The 18,505-nt window shown below is 40.7% G+C and overlaps 2 protein-coding genes across 11 annotated transcripts in view; both read left to right on the forward strand.

The window, feature by feature from the left end:
* The window catches only part of LOC146572395 (LIM and calponin homology domains-containing protein 1-like), a 31,252-nt gene extending 24,616 nt beyond the window's left edge, over positions 1 to 6,636 (forward strand). For 6 of the 7 annotated variants that reach the window (XM_085276491.1, XM_085276492.1, XM_085276495.1 and 3 more), the window contains 11 exons: positions 829 to 1,152; positions 1,598 to 1,697; positions 1,787 to 1,812; positions 2,009 to 2,122; positions 2,273 to 2,365; positions 2,480 to 2,681; positions 2,846 to 2,945; positions 3,278 to 3,352; positions 3,489 to 3,597; positions 4,880 to 4,982; positions 5,310 to 6,636. In XM_085276491.1, the coding sequence (XP_085132617.1) occupies positions 829 to 1,152; positions 1,598 to 1,697; positions 1,787 to 1,812; positions 2,009 to 2,122; positions 2,273 to 2,365; positions 2,480 to 2,681; positions 2,846 to 2,945; positions 3,278 to 3,352; positions 3,489 to 3,597; positions 4,880 to 4,982; positions 5,310 to 5,335 (1,272 nt within the window). In that variant the 3' untranslated portion in view covers positions 5,336 to 6,636. The remainder of the gene's footprint in view (positions 1 to 828; positions 1,153 to 1,597; positions 1,698 to 1,786; positions 1,813 to 2,008; positions 2,123 to 2,272; positions 2,366 to 2,479; positions 2,682 to 2,845; positions 2,946 to 3,277; positions 3,353 to 3,488; positions 3,598 to 4,879; positions 4,983 to 5,309) is intronic. The other variant, XM_085276493.1, reaches the window with a different exon arrangement.
* A 358-nt stretch (positions 6,637 to 6,994) lies between these two features.
* Positions 6,995 to 17,956, forward strand: tmem192 (transmembrane protein 192). Of its 4 annotated transcripts, none has more exons than XM_085276500.1 (6): positions 6,995 to 7,510; positions 8,258 to 8,413; positions 8,506 to 8,767; positions 8,882 to 9,004; positions 15,930 to 16,035; positions 17,251 to 17,956. In XM_085276500.1, the coding sequence occupies exons 1-6, from the start codon at positions 7,481 to 7,483 to the stop codon at positions 17,363 to 17,365; spliced, it is 792 nt and encodes a 263-aa protein (XP_085132626.1). In that variant the 5' UTR covers positions 6,995 to 7,480; the 3' UTR covers positions 17,366 to 17,956. The 4 variants fall into 4 exon arrangements, with proteins under 4 accessions (XP_085132626.1, XP_085132627.1, XP_085132628.1 ...); XM_085276501.1 differs by having other exon boundaries at positions 8,261 to 8,413; XM_085276502.1 differs by lacking the exon at positions 6,995 to 7,510 and adding an exon at positions 7,549 to 7,695.
* Positions 17,957 to 18,505: the final 549 nt, after the last annotated feature.

Raw genomic sequence — 18,505 nt, forward strand, 5'->3', positions numbered from 1 at the left:
AAGCCCCCCAAAATAATTGAAAAGTAGGGAAAGGGAACAGAGGCAGCAGGCAGTCAGACTACAGAGACAAACAGGTGAACAGAGGGAAATGACAGGAGGGAACGGGACACAGGTGTGGGCAGAAAGCAGGCAGAAACAACATGTGAAAACAGGAGGTAAACACAAGAGACACATAACAAAAAACAAGTAGATGAAAGTGTTTGCACGCATAGACATGGCTGAGGGAGTCAAAGGCAGGAGAATACTGAGGAGTCGTCAATAACAGAAGCAAGACAAGGACCAAAAGCTCGATAAACGCAAGAATCAAAAACTTCACAAGCAGCAGAACAGCATTGATAACAAAACAGAAACAAATCTCAATAATATTAAACAAGAATCCAAAACTGAGAAACAACACAAAAGCCCCATCAGTGTCAACAACTGTATGACTTTTCCTGTCATACAATAATTGGAGTCTTGTGTAAAAACAGATCATTATAAGCAGCAATTTTTTATTATTAACGAATAATGTGTCTTGATGAACACACTAGCCCTTACATATGCTTTTAACTACATTATAAGTTTTATAAACAATTTCTTAAACCCTGCAGCACCAAATGTGTCATATTCAATACATGGGTTTTTGAGCCCTAAAGCAAAGGTTGCAAAAATGCTACAAATTGAAACTTGTCAGGAGGTTCAATAAGCACTCCAGTTAAAAAATTGAACTTTCTGACAGTTGGTGAACATGGTTTAGGCTTTACAGGGTTAAAGTTTGTACAGTTTTAGTAAATGCCAAATAGGTTGGCTATAGTTACTCATCGCCTTTCTCTGCTTTCCTCTCAAAAGGACGGGTTGGTACGAGTGAATGGAGAGGAGACGGAGGAGCTAACTGTTTCCACTCCACCTACCTCCCCTCAGCACTCACCACAGGAGACCAAAGATGTTTTATCCAAAGAGGCGGAGAAAGATGCTCCACCTGTGGAGGCTGTTAAAAGTGCCGAGACTGCAGAGCAGCAGCCTACGGAGACGGAGAAGTCAACGCCGTCTTCAGGCTCTGCCATCAGCTCCCTGATCGAAGGTCGAAACTGTATCATCACAACAACTATTGTGACAGAGCTTACGCAGAAGGTTGTGGAGCCGCTTCACACAGACACCCAAAACGACGGAGAGGTAATGCTACAAGTGACATATTAAAAGATGCTTCCTATTTGTCCCATTTAGCAAAAGTACCACACAAAAGCTGTCATTCTGCTACAGTCATTTCTTCCAGCGATGGATCTCCCTTGTAAAGCAAAAGTATAGTTTAAAGAAGATCACATTATTGAACAATTACATTAACGTAAAACAGCAGCTGCATAGGGTGTAAAGAGAAAATTCATCAGAGTCTTGAGCAATAGTTCTCCACGGTTTCTGAAGGTCTTTCAAAAAAATTGTATTGGTCATTATAGAAAGTTGCACAAGGCCCAGTATGAGAGAAATAAGTATTTAAAACTATGAATCATGCAAAGCCACTCAAGCAGGGTTAATTAAGTTTTCATTAATTATTTTTCCTGCCTTTTTATTACCACTGGATAGTTTATAAATATAGTTTAATATTCACCCCACATATCCACAGGTTGAGACCACTGGCTTGTTTGAGAAACCAGAGGATGAAAAAAATACTCAACCATCTTCCACACCCAGCAGCATGGAAGAATATTCTCCCACCGTCTCGGGTAAAACTGCATTTCAAACAAATCCTTCACAGCGTAGCCGTCCCGTTTCATTTCTCTAATATTCTGCTTGCGTCTGTCTCGTTCCACAGAAGGACTTGAGGAGAGCAGTGTGACCGTGAGTATCTCTGAGCAGCTCCAGCTCCTCCTTTCTGTTTCTCCTTCATTCTTTAATATGATCCTGTCCTGACCCCTCGTCTCCAGTGGTCACTGTAGTCGCTGTAGTCAGACTTGTCCTCTCACCTTTCCTCTCTTTCTGTCCTTTTGGTGGGTATACATGTGTGTGTCTGTGGTTGTTGGTCGGGTCTGGGTAGATTGAGACCCCCATGTTGAACTTGGCTAAACGTGTTAATCACTGGGTCTGGGACCCCAATGAGGAGCGTAAGCGCTTGGAAAGGTGGCAACAGGAGCAGGAGCGCCTCTTAAAGGTACTGCCGTGTAATGATGTGTATGTGCACGAATGCCTTGCAGAAAACAGACTGCACGCGATGTAATGGACACGTGTGTAAATGTTGTGTGTGTGTGTCACATGTGTTTTCTGAGCATTCAGAAATTAACATGAACGTGTTTCACTTCAGGAGCAATACCAGCGAGAGCAAGAGAAGCTGATGAAGGAATGGGAGAAAGCACAGCTCGAGGTGGAAGAGGAGGAGAGGAAGCACAATGAAGAGGTGCAAACATCTAGACAGACTCACTTTAAGCTAAAAAAAACAAAACTATGTGTGTTGGTTCTGCACGTCCTATTTTTCATCTTTGATTTTTTGTTTTCTCTGTGCTTCTTCCAGGAAAGACGGATTCTAGAGGAGACGGTCACACCCCTCAATCCTACCGGCCTGTTAAACCAGGTGTCAGGACAGACGGCGACAACCTCACCTGGTACAGAAAACGACAACACAAAGGGAAAAAATGTTCCTCTGCAGCACAATGGCCAAAAAATCTCTACAGGGAATGAAGATCAGCATGCATCAAAGCTGCATTTCTTCCAGGGTGAGCATGAAGTACTTACATTTCTGGACCGACAAAGCGAGGGAAAAAACAAACATCTGAAGAAGTTGGATCAAAGAAGCTTTAGCCTCCAAAGGACAATGTTTATAATGAGAACAGTAAAGCATTCTTTAGAGTTTATCATACTATGTTATTCATTTTTATAGATTCTGGGGCTGATGTTGAACCTTCAAAGAAACAGGAATTGTGGAAAACAGCCTCTCTGGACCGCAATACTCAGCTGAACCAGGGACAGGTTGTTAAAAGGTACACCAGGTGGCTGTATATGCCTGTATCTACACCCTTGTGTTATTTTATACAGTTGTTTTACTTATTGGATTGAATTCTGGCAGCAGCAGTTCGCACTTTCGCTCTCTCTGGAGAGCCCTGTGATAAAATGGCAACCTCTCCTGTCTGGTGTTAATATTCAATTGTCAGAAGATTTAAGTTGTTTCTTTTGTTTGTTTATTTGTTTGTTTTTGTTTGTTTGTTTGTTTGTTTGTTTGTTTTTGTTTGTTTGTTTTTTTGGGGGGGGGGGTGCTAGCATGGCACATATCTTTCAGCTGTGTATGTGAATATTTTTCTTTTTTTAACCTCAGATCTGGATCTCATGATGGTGTTACAAGTGAACAACAGTCCTCCTCTCCAAAGCCTCAGCCTCCCTCACCCAGCAGGTGATGATGCTAGCACACATATGCACCAATGAATACCTGAAATATTACCACAGATCAGCAGATTGAAGATCCATTAATGTGGGGAAAGCAGAGTTTGTATCTGACTAACTGTTCCCCTGCTCTCTTTTTTGTGTAGGTGTGTTAGTGGAAAGAGACTGTGCACTGGTTGTTCTCAGCCTCTGGGAAAAGGCGCTGCTATGATCATAGATACGCTGGGACTGTTTTTCCACATGCACTGTTTCAAGGTTAGCACGCTCATGCAGATTAATTAGATGATTTTATTTTTCCTCCATATCGAAGCAGATACGCAGAGATCACCTGAGCACATCTACACCCACCAGCCACTTTATTAGGTACACCTGTTCACCTGCTTCTAAAAACGAATACCTATTCAACCAGTCCCATGGCAGCCGCTCAGTGTAGACATGGTCAAGATGGCCTGCTTATGTTCAAAGTGAGCATCAGAATGTGGAAGAATGTAGTTTGCGTGGCTTTGAAGGTGGCCTGGTAGCCAACACTAACTCAAATAACCACTTGTTACAACCAAGTATGAAAAAGAGCATGTCTGAAGGCACAACATGTCTGATTGGAAGCAAAAGACCACTCCAGAGCCACTCCTGTCAGCTAAGAAACCTTAGACACAATTTGCTCTTTTAGTCATAATTGGACATTTGAAAACTGGAAAAACATTTCCTAGTTTTATGAGTCTCGATATCTGCTGCAACATTAAGACATGAAAGCATGAATCTATCCTGCTGGGTTGTGTAGTGATGCGGGGGATATTTTCTTGGCACACTTTGAGCCCCTTAGTGCCAACTGAGTATCATTTCAACATCACAAACTATCTAAATATTGTTGCTCAGTATTGTTGCTGACTATGTCCATCTCTTTATGACCACAGTGTACCAGTCTTTAATGACTAGAGTAGCACACCATATCCCAAAGCTGAGATAACCTCAAACTGAGCATCATCTCATCTTCACTGCCTACCTGACAATTTTTGCTGACCATCTCCATTCTTTTATGGCCACAGTGTACCCATCTTCTGTTGGCTACTTCCAGCAGGATCACACACCGAATCACAAAGCTCAAATACTCTCAAACTGGTCATTTAACACGACAGTGAGTTCACTGTACTCAAGTGGCCTCCACAGCCACCAGATCTCAATACAACAGAGCACCTTGCCAAAGTGGTGTGACAATTTCAATGAGAGAAACATTTGCAAAATTTGTACAGCTGAAAAATCTGCAGCAACTGTGTGATACTCTGATGAATGTTTCCAGCACCTTGTTGAATCTATGACAACTGATGGCTTAAGAAGCATTTCTGAAAGGAAAAATAAGGGGTGGGCAAGGGGGTCCGATCTGTTAGGTATACATAATAAAGTGGGTGAGTTTATATCACAATTATGTCCAAGGAAGAGAACACATAAAAAATTGATGCACAACAGGAGTAAAAATGAGAGTTTTCAACATGAAGACAGTCCTGTGTGTACATAATGTTAATTGCCGTATTTCCAAACGCAGTGTGGACTGTGTGGTGTACAGCTTGGTGACGCCACTGCAGGGACTGACGTACGGATTCGTAAGGGAATGCTGAGCTGCCACGAGTGCTACATTGCATCTCGGGGTGAGAAGACACGCACACCCACACAAACCAGCACAGAGGGACTGCATCCTGTCCTGCACACAGATGGCATACAAAACACATACCTAGCCTGTGTGATGTCACCCGTTGGTTTGTGGGCTCCATTTTGACTTCAGCTTTTTGACTGCTAACATCTTTTTTTTGTTTATCGGATTTTTGTAATGTCTGTGGTGTCTGAGTAACTTCTATAGTATGAGTATATACAGACATCGTTTCTGTCTTTATCTCACATACCAAACATTTTAGATAGTACAAACCATTTCAGTGTAAACTTATTATATGACTGTTAATGTCTGTTTCTGTTTGCAGGCCGAGGTCAGCCCACCACACTATGATGACCACTGTTTTGGAGCTGGACCCTCTGTGATTGGGTGGAGAACTCTTCTAAAACCCTGAATCACACTGAAACAGTCTTGACGCTACAAGTCATCATCTTTTTTCCTCCTTGAATGCACAACAGCTCACGTGGATGTTCACAACGAGGAGTCTGAATCCACGTGGGTCAAAAGTCTCAACTACATGGACTTGCAGGACTATCGCTATACTTCTTAACCGTACACGTGTATACACTTGTTTTTAGTATGTGTAGCATGGATGTAATCAAAAAACCAGTTTGTTTAGGCGTTTGCACATCCATACAAGACATTCAATAGGGATCTTACTCCAAGAGCTGAACACTACTGTCTGTAACACATCGGCCTCCCAAATCTTGACTCATTAACTCCTGCTTCTGCATTGATCATGTGACTCCACTCTCTTGAGTGTGATGCAAAAGGGGTTCAGGTTGGATAACCTGAAGTAGCTTGACCATTATAATGCCTTACTCATACCTTCTCCTTTATTTTTGGGTTTTGTGTTTACAGTTTTGCATGGATAAAAGTAACATATATATATAAGTTTTTGTGAGTATTGCTCAGATGGATAGTGAGTTGTTATTTTCTTACCTATCCTTGTGTTTGTCGTACATCATTCTGATGATTTTGTTTTTGATTTTCTTCTATAAGTCATTTTACAGGAATGAGAATGCATGTTGTTAAGTAATAATGCTTGTTCTTTGAATTTTAAATAATTTCCCTTTAGGATGTTTTAGCCATTGTTTCTTCTCACAGACTGCACCTGAATCAGTGCCTTATGTAATGAATGCGAAGGCGAGTGGAGTGTGCAGGAGTATTTCACACTCATACAGACCTAAAGGTCTTGGCACATAGTGTGTGTGTGTGTGTGTGTGTGTGTGTGTGTGTGTGTGTGTGTGTGTGTGTGTGAATGCAGTGTGTGATTTGACTTAATGCACAGTTCCATACCAGCAAAAAATAAATGTTAAATGGATCAGCCTCTCCTAATCACCTGCTGTCCTCTTCCATCGCCTCCAGTGAACTAAACCAATGACATAATGTTACTTGCTGCTTCCCTGTTTTAATATCTTCTTAAGGTAATCCACAGTGTCCTAAAATCTCTCCTCATTTGCCTCTGTATCACAAGCGTTGCCTCCCCAGAGAATAATCTGAACTGTCCTATCCTCTCTTGTCTCGCCTCAATCTGGAAACCTGACAGCTTCTTCATCTCTCAGAGGAATAGAGCACAGTTCATTGTCTTTTATAGTAACTGTATGTTTATCAATAAAATGTTTTAAATGGGATGCTATCTGTTTCTTTATTTGGATTTACTTTCATGCTGACATCAACATAAACGATTTTGATTATGAGCTGTAATGTTATAGCCATGCCAAGTACACTTACTACGAGCTTCGACGCTGTTAAACGACGGTATGTGCTCCCTTCGAAACTCTGCGATCTCAGCGTTATTTTAGCAAATAACAGTTTTGTTTTTCGATATCGCGGGAAAACTACTTTACCCAGAAGCCTAAATTCCAGCGAGGTCTCTGATTGGTGCTGTTCGCTGTTACCATGGAAATGTTCAAATGTTTCAGGAAGGTCGTATTATATTTTATTACACACACAGAAACAAACAAAAATAACAAAATATATATAAAATGTTCTGAGACAGCACTACGTAAGCTCTTGGCATTGTAATCCGGGTTTTGTAGTACATTATGAGTAGTGTAGTGTGAAGGATGAGTCATTTCTTCACCCTTAAAACCTCCCTTTTTTTCATTTCCCACTTTAGAAATTCAGATCACAAGTTTTTTGTTCATAGTTCACCTCGTAGATGGATGAGTTTGTTTGAGGCTTAAAACTCTTTTCAATGAGCCTTTAAAAAACTAACTGGTTTTTACACCAGTAAACTTTTTTTCATATCCGGTCCGGTTTTGGCTTTACCGCAATCTGAAGTCGTTTTGATGTAATTATTTTTCGGTTTTAAAATTTAAAAAAAAACGGAACTATTGAGCAAGTAGCCAGAAAACGGCGCCAAAAAAGGAAGGACCGGAAGTTTACTAATATTCACCTGACCTATCTGGCAAATAAATTGTAAGCCAATGTAGTTTGTTGTTGTTATTTTAAAAACGCTGAACGTCCGGACAGATGGACCCAAAGGGACCCTCGCTTTATGCAGTACGTACCTTTCAATCCACATTAAATTGATTGCCACGTCAACAGCGCGCTTGTTTCCTTATATTGATGTTTAACTGCACGCGGAAGTTAGCTTGTGAGCTAGCTGGCTAGTTGAAGCTGTCGGCTAAAAACAACACGATGAGACGTGAATTAGCTGCGACTCTGCTTCTCTTGTTCCGCAGCAGGTTTGTTTTGGAAATAATTAACTAGTAAATGTTTGCTCTATATATCTCTACCGAGTTCTTTAACTCATGAATATGTGCTCATTTCCCTTATTTTCAGTGCCGATATTGAACCGAGATTAAGAACTGAAACCCTATATTAGCTTCTTTTTTTCTTTTAGTAGCCAGCACAAGTGGTGTGGAGTAAGCACACCATAAGTTGTCTTTACGCTTCTAAGTGCCTAAACCTTGACTGACTAGCCTTAAATACTCGTTAGTTTTGCATACATTTTCGAAGTGCACACAAACCTTAAAGCCAGACCTGCTTGGTCTGCTCTCAAATTAATTGCAGACCTGCTTCTGGGTAAGTTTGGGAAGTCATTGTTTTCAGTCACCACTTATTACTTCTATCAGACCCAAAAGCCCATAGTGAATTTGAGATAAAAACCGTTTAAATTTGCTGCTTCTTCCTGTAAACAGCTGCTAAATCAACTCAAACTCAAGGATCTGATCGTACTTAATGAATTTAAGGTACTTTTAAGCGACCTGGCAGCAGTTGCATAAAGCATGTATGTGTTTGTTTTAGCAGGCAGGCTCCTCCGCAGATATGACACGAAGCATAGAGGAAGAGCCTTTGGTGGATGGGCCCCTGATCTCTGCGGATGCCCTCCACTCTGCCATCAGGAGAGAGTTTCAGACTGTGCCAACACACTGCCATGCCATCCTGCTGACTCTGCTGAATGTATGATATGCACACATTTGCACATACGCAGTGTTCACCAAGTCATTAAATACCAGTAAGTCTCAAATCCTCTACTCTCTTGTTCTTTTCAGGTGGTTTATGTTGTGTTGTCTGTCTGCGTGGCAGTGCTGTGTGTATTAAAATTCGGCCAAGAGGAAGTGTGTAAGAGTATTTTGGGGAGAGTCCAAGGCGACAGCGTCATCGTGTTCGCAAAGTCGTGTTTATGGATTCTGGTGCTGGTGTTCACAGGCTGCGTGCATCACCACCACAGTCGTGCTCGGAGCAGAGGATACCTGCGGTTTTACAGACAAATGCAGAGGCTGAAACAGGTGCCGTTCATCATACACTCTGCAGGTACAACTTTTCATGAGGATACAGTGAATGAATCTGTAATGGGCAGTGTTATCCACAAGGTGGCAGTAATCCTAAAACATAAGTAAGTGTTTATATTTCTGTGTGTGTGAACAGGAAACGCTCTGCTTATGACTCTTCTGGCTGCGAGATTACCACAGACTGTACACGTCTACGTGCTGCTCAGTATTCTGGGATTTGAGGTCTTGTTGACATTGCCATACCTGCTGTATTACATAGGTAAAGTGATCTTATTTTAATGTTGAGTAAAAGAATCTCAATCGGGGATTTAAGATTGACCCTTTTGTAGGACTGCAGACAAATTTAAGGTTTCTAAAATAATGTATATAGACCTTTAACATCAAATACTCAGGCTTACATTCTGAAACACCAAGACAATTATTTTTTGAAAGATGAAACTCGAGCTCCTTGTTGCTAACCAATTAGTCTGCACATGTACTTGTTTTTTCCTACCTTCCCTGTCACATCTAAATAGTTTAACCTTGAAGTTGTAGAGTAATAAACCATTTTAAAAATCAAATATACATTTGAAAAAGGGTAGGTATAGACAAAATATACAGTTTTAAAATTCTTTATGAAGAAGAAACTGAAATATAAGTTCCTTTACGTACAGATCAGATAAACTCGTTGTGGTCAAACTTAAGTCTGGGTGTGGTTTGGGACGTGTGTGAATAAAGACAGAATGCAATCTTTTTCAACTTCATACACCAATATTTTATTCACAATAGAACACTGAAGATGAATGAAATGTTTAAAATGAGATGTTTTAATATTCTTAAAAAATCTCAGCTCACTTTGAATTTCTTCAGCGGCAACACGTCTCAAAAAAGTTGGGACCGGGAGAGCAAAAGGTTGGAAAAGTAAGTGGTGCTAAAATGAAACAGCTGCAAAAACATTTTCAACTAATCAGGTTAACTGGCAACAGGTTAGTGACTTTAGTATAAAAATGAGCATACTGGAAAAGCAGAGTTTCACTGATCTGCACAAAAACAGCATCTATAAATTGTGGAAAATTTTAAAAAATAATGTTCCCTGAATGGCTATATCTCATTTGGAGTACATTAAGAATCTGGGGAAATCTCTCTGTAGAAAGGAACAAGACTTAAAGTCACTACTGGATGCCTGTGAGCTTCAGGCCCTCAGCCAGCACTGCATTAAAAACGGATATACAATACCAGTGAATTCTGTTATTACATTCATCATCGTCATTATTATTATTATTATTATTACACAGCATCCCGTATTGTATATTAGCTGCAAAAAGGCAGCACATGGAAAAATAAACAGGAAGTCCATGCTTAGCTTAATCATTCTTCTTTTTTCTTTTTTTTCCTTTTTTTTTTTTTTTAACTGTTAAAGACATTTTCTTCTCTTTCCTAAAAAGTCACCTGGCAATGAACGAAAGCTGTTTTCACTCATGCACTACAGCCCCTAAACCTTTTTTATTTTTTTTAAAGACATTTTTTGCCCTAATCAGTCGGGGCAGACATTAAACAGTCTTTAACCTGCCTGCTTTCTAGTAAAGTCTGTGTAATGTTTGACTGAATCCTTGTGGGAATAGAGCAAGTAATTGTCCAGAGAGTCTATCGCGAGCGAGCAAGTGGGTGTCCTGTGTCTGCCACATGTAAGATAATGCACAGACCAGGTTTTTCCAGATATTTTCCAGAGTTTCATTGTGAAAACAACTCTTGACTAAATACCGAATATCAGTTTATTTTGTTTTGGTTTTTTTGATGTTTTTTCTCAGATTAAAAAAAAAAACAGCTGATATAAGACCTCCAGAGACGTTTGGGACTTTATCTCTACCACATTCACTGGCTTCCATACAGCTTGTAGAGTTTAATGTAATAACACTTTTTTACTGTTGGTTCTCAATCACTAGTTCATAATAAGAGTGTGTTTTTTGTGCTGCAGCATTACTTATTAGATAGCAGCTCTAACATCAGCTGTTTTTTATATTGAGAGGCACACCCTGTAGATTACATTACACACACACTACCCCCACACTGTGTCTTAGTGCGTTTGCATTACAATACCTGCCCTGCCCTTTTCAGACTCGACAGCATGACAATCAACCATTCAACTCTCTGTCCACCCTCCTCCTCTCTGCTGATCTGCTGATTCTTTGCTTCAGATTCAGCACGGTGTTTGCAGACTTTGAACACTGTCTGTGTGTCCACTGTGTGCGTTTCCTTTGCCTTAACCCTCAAGAACAAACTGGTTAAATTTAGCTATTGTTATTTAACCCTGTGATACACATTTCAGATTAAGTAGCTTTGGTAGCTTGTTGGCTCGAAGCAGCGGCTATTAACGGAAAGGTCCCTCACTGTGACGCTGCTTTTTGTAGTATAAAACTAATTGTTCATTAGGATGGTGAAACCAAACTAATCTACAAAATTTTTTATCATCTGGTTTTTTTTTTTGTTTGTTTGTTTTTTTAATGTCAGGTTAGCTAAAAGTTTGCTTTTTATGTAGAAACAGCCTTTAGAATCAGACTTGCAAACAGTGTGATGCATTTTTAAAAAGGCAAAAAATAAAAAGCACAGAACCATAATCTAGCCATGAAATGCATTAAATGCATGCTTTCCACACATGCAGTGAAATAAGCAGGTGATGCCGTGCATGCCTAAAACCAAATCAGTTTTCATACAGGAGGACCGGGTATAGTAGAAGACACTGCTGTGTTCAGATGGTTTTACAGGACAGAGACTCAGATTTACTTCATTTAATTGTACGTAAGTATTTTATAAGATGAAGCTATACACCGTGTACGTGCACAGCTGTAAATTAAGTCAACGCCTTATTTTAATATAAATCTCCAGAAATTCTTGAAATTCTTCCCAGTTTTCCATTTGAGGCACATCAAACTAAACTGTGTGGTAGCAGGAAGTCAAATTTTAGTTCAGGGGAAAGGAATCAAAAGCAGACGCACCCAAAGCAATTCTTAATTTTTTGATTTTATGAAGTAGTTCACTGATTTAAAATCTTCTTATGTGGTTCACTCATTCATGACGTGTCTGAGAAGAATAGAAGTTTTAAAGAAGGAAAGAAATTTTTTGTTTGTTTTGTTTTTAGTAAATAAGGCACTAAAAAGGTATCTGGTTTCATTTGGCAAGTTATCGGGGTTATACAGATTTGTTTTTCTGCCTTTGTTGAAGAACGGGGAGGAACCACAGGAAATGAATGAGAGAGATGTGACTAAAGCCCCCCCAGGTGCTAGTGATCTGGAGACGTTGTGGCTCATGGTTGGCATCTTAACCCCTAACAAACGCAACCGCTACATCCATCCACCCGTTTCTTTTAACTGCTTATCCAGATTAGAGGAACTGAGGCTTATCCAAAGTGTCAGAGGGTGAAGATCGCAGCAACATATGACAAAGATCTGTTTTTTTAATCAATTGTGTGAATTGCAATTTGTTGTCTTCAAAAATACCACGATGCGATATTGTCGTAATCGGCAGTTAACAGTATTTTGGTGTGTGTGTGTGTGTGTGTGTGTGTGTGTGTGTGTGTGTGTGTGTGTGTGTGTGTGTGTGTGTGTGTGTGTGAAGTCCTGCCTCCCTCTGAGTGAAAACTCCTGTTAAAGATGCTAAATCAGAGGATGCTGATATTGAAGAATCATGTGATGAAAGGAAATCCATATTAAAGTTGTGTTTGGCAGCTGAGGGGCACAGATGTGAGATGAAGATACCGAAGAGCCACAGAGAAAAGATTAGAGGCATTAGGATTTAACCTAGCCAAAGGGTAGCCCTCACCCCCTTCACCCTCTTCACCCATGGGAGACCCATGCACATTGTCCTTGTGTTTACAGTGCTGGTTTTTCAGTGTGTTTGTGTGTGGTGGGGGGTGTCCCTGGTCACCGGTTGCATTCCTGCTCAGATCAGTGCAGTCAGGCATAGCACAATCAGAACGATGCCTCACAGCACAAACAGGCACCCTGACAGATCGGAGAGAGTCAAGGTGGCACCAGTGAGGTCGTGAAAAAGAAAATGAAAAAAGCAAACTCTTTTTCTTCTTTTTCTCAGAGAGAGATGTAATGCCTGCAGCCATAAAGTCCTCGTTCAACTTGTCTTTGAAGTGCGTGCCTGATTGTGATTGCGTGTGTGGGTATGTGTCTGTGCTCGTGTGTGTGTCTTTGAAGGTTTTCTGTATGTTTCGACCTCTCTCATTTTAACATGAATACCCTCTCCTCTATAGACCTCCTTGCACATCAAAGCCATGCCCCGGCCTTCAAAGGCCTACCTTACATCTCTCTCTTCTGGCTGACCAAGAACTTAGTGTAAGCACTGCAGGGCACAACAGAGACACACACACATTGATGCTGATAGCTGCAGTATAACCCGATCACACACCAACCCCATATACTGCATGATGGGGAGAAGTAAAACAAGACTGAATCACTTTTAAAAGATTCAAACCACATTTTTGATCAGGAGGTCCTCCATTATTTTATCATTATTACTATTATTATTATTTTAGAATATATTTGTTTGATGCCTGTCAGTGCAGACTACAAGTGAATATTTAATCTCTCACACCATTTTATGAATGATAAATAATCATCGATGTTTAATGCTTGGAATATTTTTCCCTGCAGGTAAATGATAAATGTTAATGTGCCTTTTTAATGCGCCTCATTCAACACACCTCGCTATATATAGTAAATGTGGGTCGGTTTGCATGAAAAATTACCCTGTGCTCATTGTTTGCAATACTGTGGCTTACTTTATCTATTTACTGATAGAAAAGACTCTTAGACAACATTACTCGTAAGGGAAAACATGCTCTCGGCTGACCTACTTGCAAAAGATCTATAGTTATTGGAAACTGAGCACTGGCGTTCTTCTTTCTACCCACTGATTGCTACACCGGAAGCCTGGGAGTTTTAGGATTCAGAGCAGTATCTTAGCTGTTCCCAGGACTGCACTGCTCATCATCTCAGATGTTGAACCTGTTGTGTGTTCTCCTAGCCTAATATACCAAATTCCTCCACTCTGTCCACCATCTGTTCCACTGGTTCCTTCAGGCCCTGCTACTTCTCCGTCTTCTCGTGCTCCTTCTTTCTGATGTTATTGTCAGCTGGGATTACCACATCTGTCACAGCTGGCCTCCTCTGCTTCTCGTCAGCCACCGCTGTGTCTGGCCGGTTAGTCAGCAGCTGCTCGTGTGTCTGGAACTTGAAGTTCCACAGGGTCTCGACTCTGCTGTTCTTAACCACTTTTTGCTACTCTGTGCCCGACTTTGATGTTTTTTCATAGCATATACTACACCTAGAAGACTTCACCGCTGCTTCTCTCTGTTATCTATATGCTTTCTGTTCAAAAGTGTGTTCTTGCTGGTTCCTCTCTGTTATGTGGCTAGGTCATGGTGCTGCATTGATGCTCTTTGGCTAAGAGAAGGAGGATTGTGGGAACTTTACCAAAGCTGTTATGCAGATGTACTTGCATGTGGTCCTTCAAAAACATTAAGAATCTCAAAGCTTTGTTGAAAAGCATCAAGTATGGCTTCAGTCATCAGTTTTCATTGTTTTGCTTTGCTTCACTAGAAAGACTCTTGTGGTAACGCTTGTCTTTTCGTGGTAGAAGTTGTAACACCACAAACTTTAACAAGAGTAGCCCACATAACTGGTTGTGGGACATATTTTTGACACTGCCCCCTGCTGATGGTGCATAGCTACAACAATGTAGACGTGGGGTCTGCAAAGCCGCGCCGCACCGACACTTCCGGCGCACTACCATGCTGGGCGCATTCGCTCTTAGCACTTCTGCAGCTTTGCTGTTGTCACCTGGAAATGGGCCTTCCTGGATGGGTCATTGAGGCTTCTCAGATGCGAGCAGACCAGGCCTGAGCTCTGTCTGTCCAGCCGTGAGAGTCTGTAACAAGAACATGTGAAATGTATCACTTCCTTTACACTGCCCAATCCATCCATCCTGTTGTGTCTGTCTGTTGAAGTCGGAATTTTACTGAAGCAGATGCCTGCAGCGCTGACAGTGTGTCTGCTAAAACTAAATGTAAATACATCATTTTATGATGTTAATAAGATTTTTCCTGCCGCATGCAGTGCATGCTTTCCTTAGATTTATTTGCGTTGTTAAATGTTCTAATTAATGTAAGTTAAAACGGCTAAATGTTCAAATATATTTAAAGTAAAATGAAATCTGCAAAGTTTTCAGGGACATTTGTCCATACATCTGCTTTTTAAAAATATATATATTTTTGAAAGGCATTTTTCGTGTATGAAACTTTTCTTTTAATTTTTTTTTTTTTAAATTTAATATATGAAAGCGTTTTTGTGAGCTGGGAAAATGGTTGATTTTTTTTTTTCTCTCTCCTGGTATTGTAAATATTTCAGAGCAGTTTGTGATTTTTCTGCATCAAACAAAGGCTCATCGTGACATTTTGCCTTTATACCTTTTGCTTTTCTCTCCTCCACCTCATTTCTGAGGAATGTAGGAATCTCTCCCACAAATACTTACTTATTATTGCTTTATTTACTTGTGAGCACACACACACAGATTTAGGGCCTCATTATGCAGGAATGTGTAGCATTTCTTTGGATTGTGTGTGAGTGTTGATGTTGAGATGCTGCACTGTAGCAAAGTAAAGATAGTGCTCTTTAGAACCTCCCTGACAATTTCTTCTGGCTAATGACGCTCAAGTCTTATCAATACTCGGCCAGCTCCTCCCTTTGGCCTTCATCGCAGCCTCACCCATACAGGCTTACAGACGTACTCAAACCGTAGCCTTGTGACCCTAAAAACTCCTCCAGCACATATTTTGTTTGCAGCTTCTCTTACTGTAAACTATTGGACCCACCATACACACACCTTGCTGCTAGCACCACCCCTTAGTAAAGGTGCATGTTTAGGGTGTGAGAATTAGAGGTTTAAGTGCAGGATATGGCAGCCCATAAGAACTAACTGCAGGATATAACAGCCTCTATGTGTTTAGGAGAGTCAGAGGGAGGAAAAACAATTTAAATTTTTTTTTAAAAGTGTCATGTTTCTCACCTAGGTGATTATCGTGGGTAGAAACCTGTCACTGCTCAATAATGTCTGTGTGCCTTTACAAGCAGTCGGCAGCATTAAAACTCGGGTTTGATGATTTTATTGCGAGGCTAAGAGCTTTTTGTTTGCTTTTCCAGTTAAAGTGATGCGGTTCAACAGAGAGCGCGCTGCACCAGATGTGAGCCAGGAAGAGCTTTCACACACCTACAGCGTCACCAACGCACCGACTGAGACGGGATTCAGGTACAGCAGTTTCACTCAGGCACCCACAGAAGTGTCGCTGTGCTCAGATTTAAGTTTCCTCTGTGGAGACACATGAATTGAATGAATGTGATTTTAAGCCATAGCAGCATGAGTTTCCATTTTAAAAGGGATCAGTTTAAGAGCATCTCCCGTGATCGGTTTACAATTTACCTCACATTCAGATGGTAAAGATTACAAAATAACTTTGGTAAAAAGTACAATTTTATGATGTTAGTGCTTGGAGATGCAGTCATGTGGGCCTGATGAGGCACAACATGAGACTTGGTGCATGTTTTACAGGCTTCCTTTGTGATCTTTTTGTTTGTTTGTTTTGTTTCATAGTGAATTAAATGTTTCAGTGAGTGAGGTGCTCTAATATGTGCAGACTTTAATTTCTTACTGAAACAAGCAAGCCCTGGCTGGTAGCATATGTTGCTTCCAAACCTGTGTATATACAATCAGATACCAAAACATGTGAGACAGGGTCATGTGTAGCATCCAATCTTCTTTTAACAAGTCTGTAAACATCTGGGCACTGAGGAGAGGAGCTGCTGGAGAGGAATGTTGTCTCATTCTCGTCTAATACAGGATCCTAGCTGCTCAGTCTTGGGTCTTATTTTCCATTTAATGACTGGCCAATTTTAATTTTTTTATATTATGTTTTTTTTTTATTCGGGTAAGATCTGACCTGTAGGCCAGTTAAGCACCTGGACTCTTCTGCTACAAAGACATGCTGTAGCAGTAGATGCAGTGTGTGGCTTAGCATTGTCTTGCTCAAATATGGAACGTCTTTCACGAGTAAGACGTCACCTGGATGGGAGCGCGTGTCACCCCAAAAGCTGCGTGTATACCTTTCAGCATTGATGATGGCTTTCCAAATGTACATTGACACTAATGTACACAAAAGATGCTTACTTTTGAACTGAGCGCCGAAGCAAGCTGGATGCTCCCTCTGCTCTTTGGTGTTGTCTGCAGAAAGACTTTCAAATTTCAATTCGTCTGACTACAGAACAGCTTTCCATTTTCCCTCAGTCCATTTTAAATGAGCTTCGGCTCGGAGATGATGGCGGCATTTTTGGACCCTCACACTCTTTTTGAAGATTTTGTAGACACTTTTTTTTTTTATTGCTGCATAGTTTGAGAAATACTTGAGATAACCCTCAAGGCTGGTATTCTTGTATGAGGATCTTTTACAAACTCTTATTTTTGTTACAGAGGAAGCTCTAATCTGGAGGAGGTGGTGGAGAAACAGGCCGATCTGATCGAGTACCTGAAACAGCACAACACCATACTGAGCAAGAGGCTGCTCAACCTCACCGCACAGCACTAACCACAGTTTGGCCTCTTCCTCGATGCCAGACGAGGACACCCTCCAACACTCTGGGGAAAAAGAGCCTGATCATTTAACTCTACAAGGAATTTTAAAAAAGCAATTGGAGGCTTTAAAAGAAGGGGAAGCTGTGGGCAAATGCACCTGTACACACAGACTGAGTGAGAGGGCTCCTCTGTGGGGCATCTTAACCTGAAATGGACAGATAATGGAGGAGGAGGTGAACTGAAAGCGGGAGGGCAGTTAAAGAGGCAGAGGGGAGAAGTCGTGGGTCACAGATCAGAGGTGGGCGGGGGGGTTATCACTGTGCCACGACCCCCGGTGACCCACGTGTGCTGCTGCTTTTTGTTGCTGTGAAAGAAACAGAGCGGTGAAATTGTTCTAAAGATCATCTTCACCGAGCAGGGAGAGGTTGTCACTTATCAGCATCAAACTAAACGAGAGCGGTTAAACCATGCTGTAAAACGTGTAAGTGCTTTTTATGTATCTAAAAATGTGTGTGCCGGTGGTTTATTTGGGGAGTGTGTTTCTTTGTTCAGTCACTGGAATCGTTTGTGATCAGATTTCAATAAATCTTTAATATTCTTGTGATTTTTAAAGCCTTTTCACTGCGAGAGTTGAGACTGTATCCAAGTATGTGGCAACTGCTTTGTTTTTGTCGGCGAGTGTTTATCTTGTGTGATGTGGTGCAAGAGCACGAAACAATAGAAACACAGCAGTGTCAACATCAGCTGGAGTAAATGCCTTCTCCCTCTTCGCTTAAAACTCCCAACAGTCACGGGACTCTACACTAATGAAATGTGGAGATTGTCATTTGAAGCCTTGGTGTTTGTTCCGCATTGTGTCTCCTTTATGCTCCGGCATCCGTAACTCCACAGGGAGCGCAATATTTACAAGGGCTTTCCCGTGTGGCTCCAGATGAGAGTGCAGATTTAATAGGAGGCCTTCAGGTAGCAGGATCCCCCGTTTGATACGGGGCATTTAACATTCATTCATTCATATATATATATATATATATATATATATATATATATATATATATATATATATATATATATATATATATATATATATATATATATATATATATATATATATATATATATATATATATATATATATATATATATATATATATAT

Source organism: Mchenga conophoros, linkage group LG6 (assembly GCF_057382185.1).
Source record: "Mchenga conophoros isolate Kocher_MC1m ecotype Shallow Benthic linkage group LG6, M_conophoros_male_GT1.1, whole genome shotgun sequence".
Taxonomy (NCBI): domain Eukaryota; kingdom Metazoa; phylum Chordata; class Actinopteri; order Cichliformes; family Cichlidae; genus Mchenga; species Mchenga conophoros.

Coding starts and splice junctions, on each gene's coding strand:
- tmem192 (XM_085276500.1), top strand. CDS start 7,481: ATGGACCCAAAGGGACCCTCGCTTTATGCA. Junction 8,768..8,881: donor GTTCATCATACACTCTGCAG/GTACAACTTTTC, acceptor GTGTGTGAACAG/GAAACGCTCTGCTTATGACT. Junction 16,036..17,250: donor CCGACTGAGACGGGATTCAG/GTACAGCAGTTT, acceptor TTTTTGTTACAG/AGGAAGCTCTAATCTGGAGG.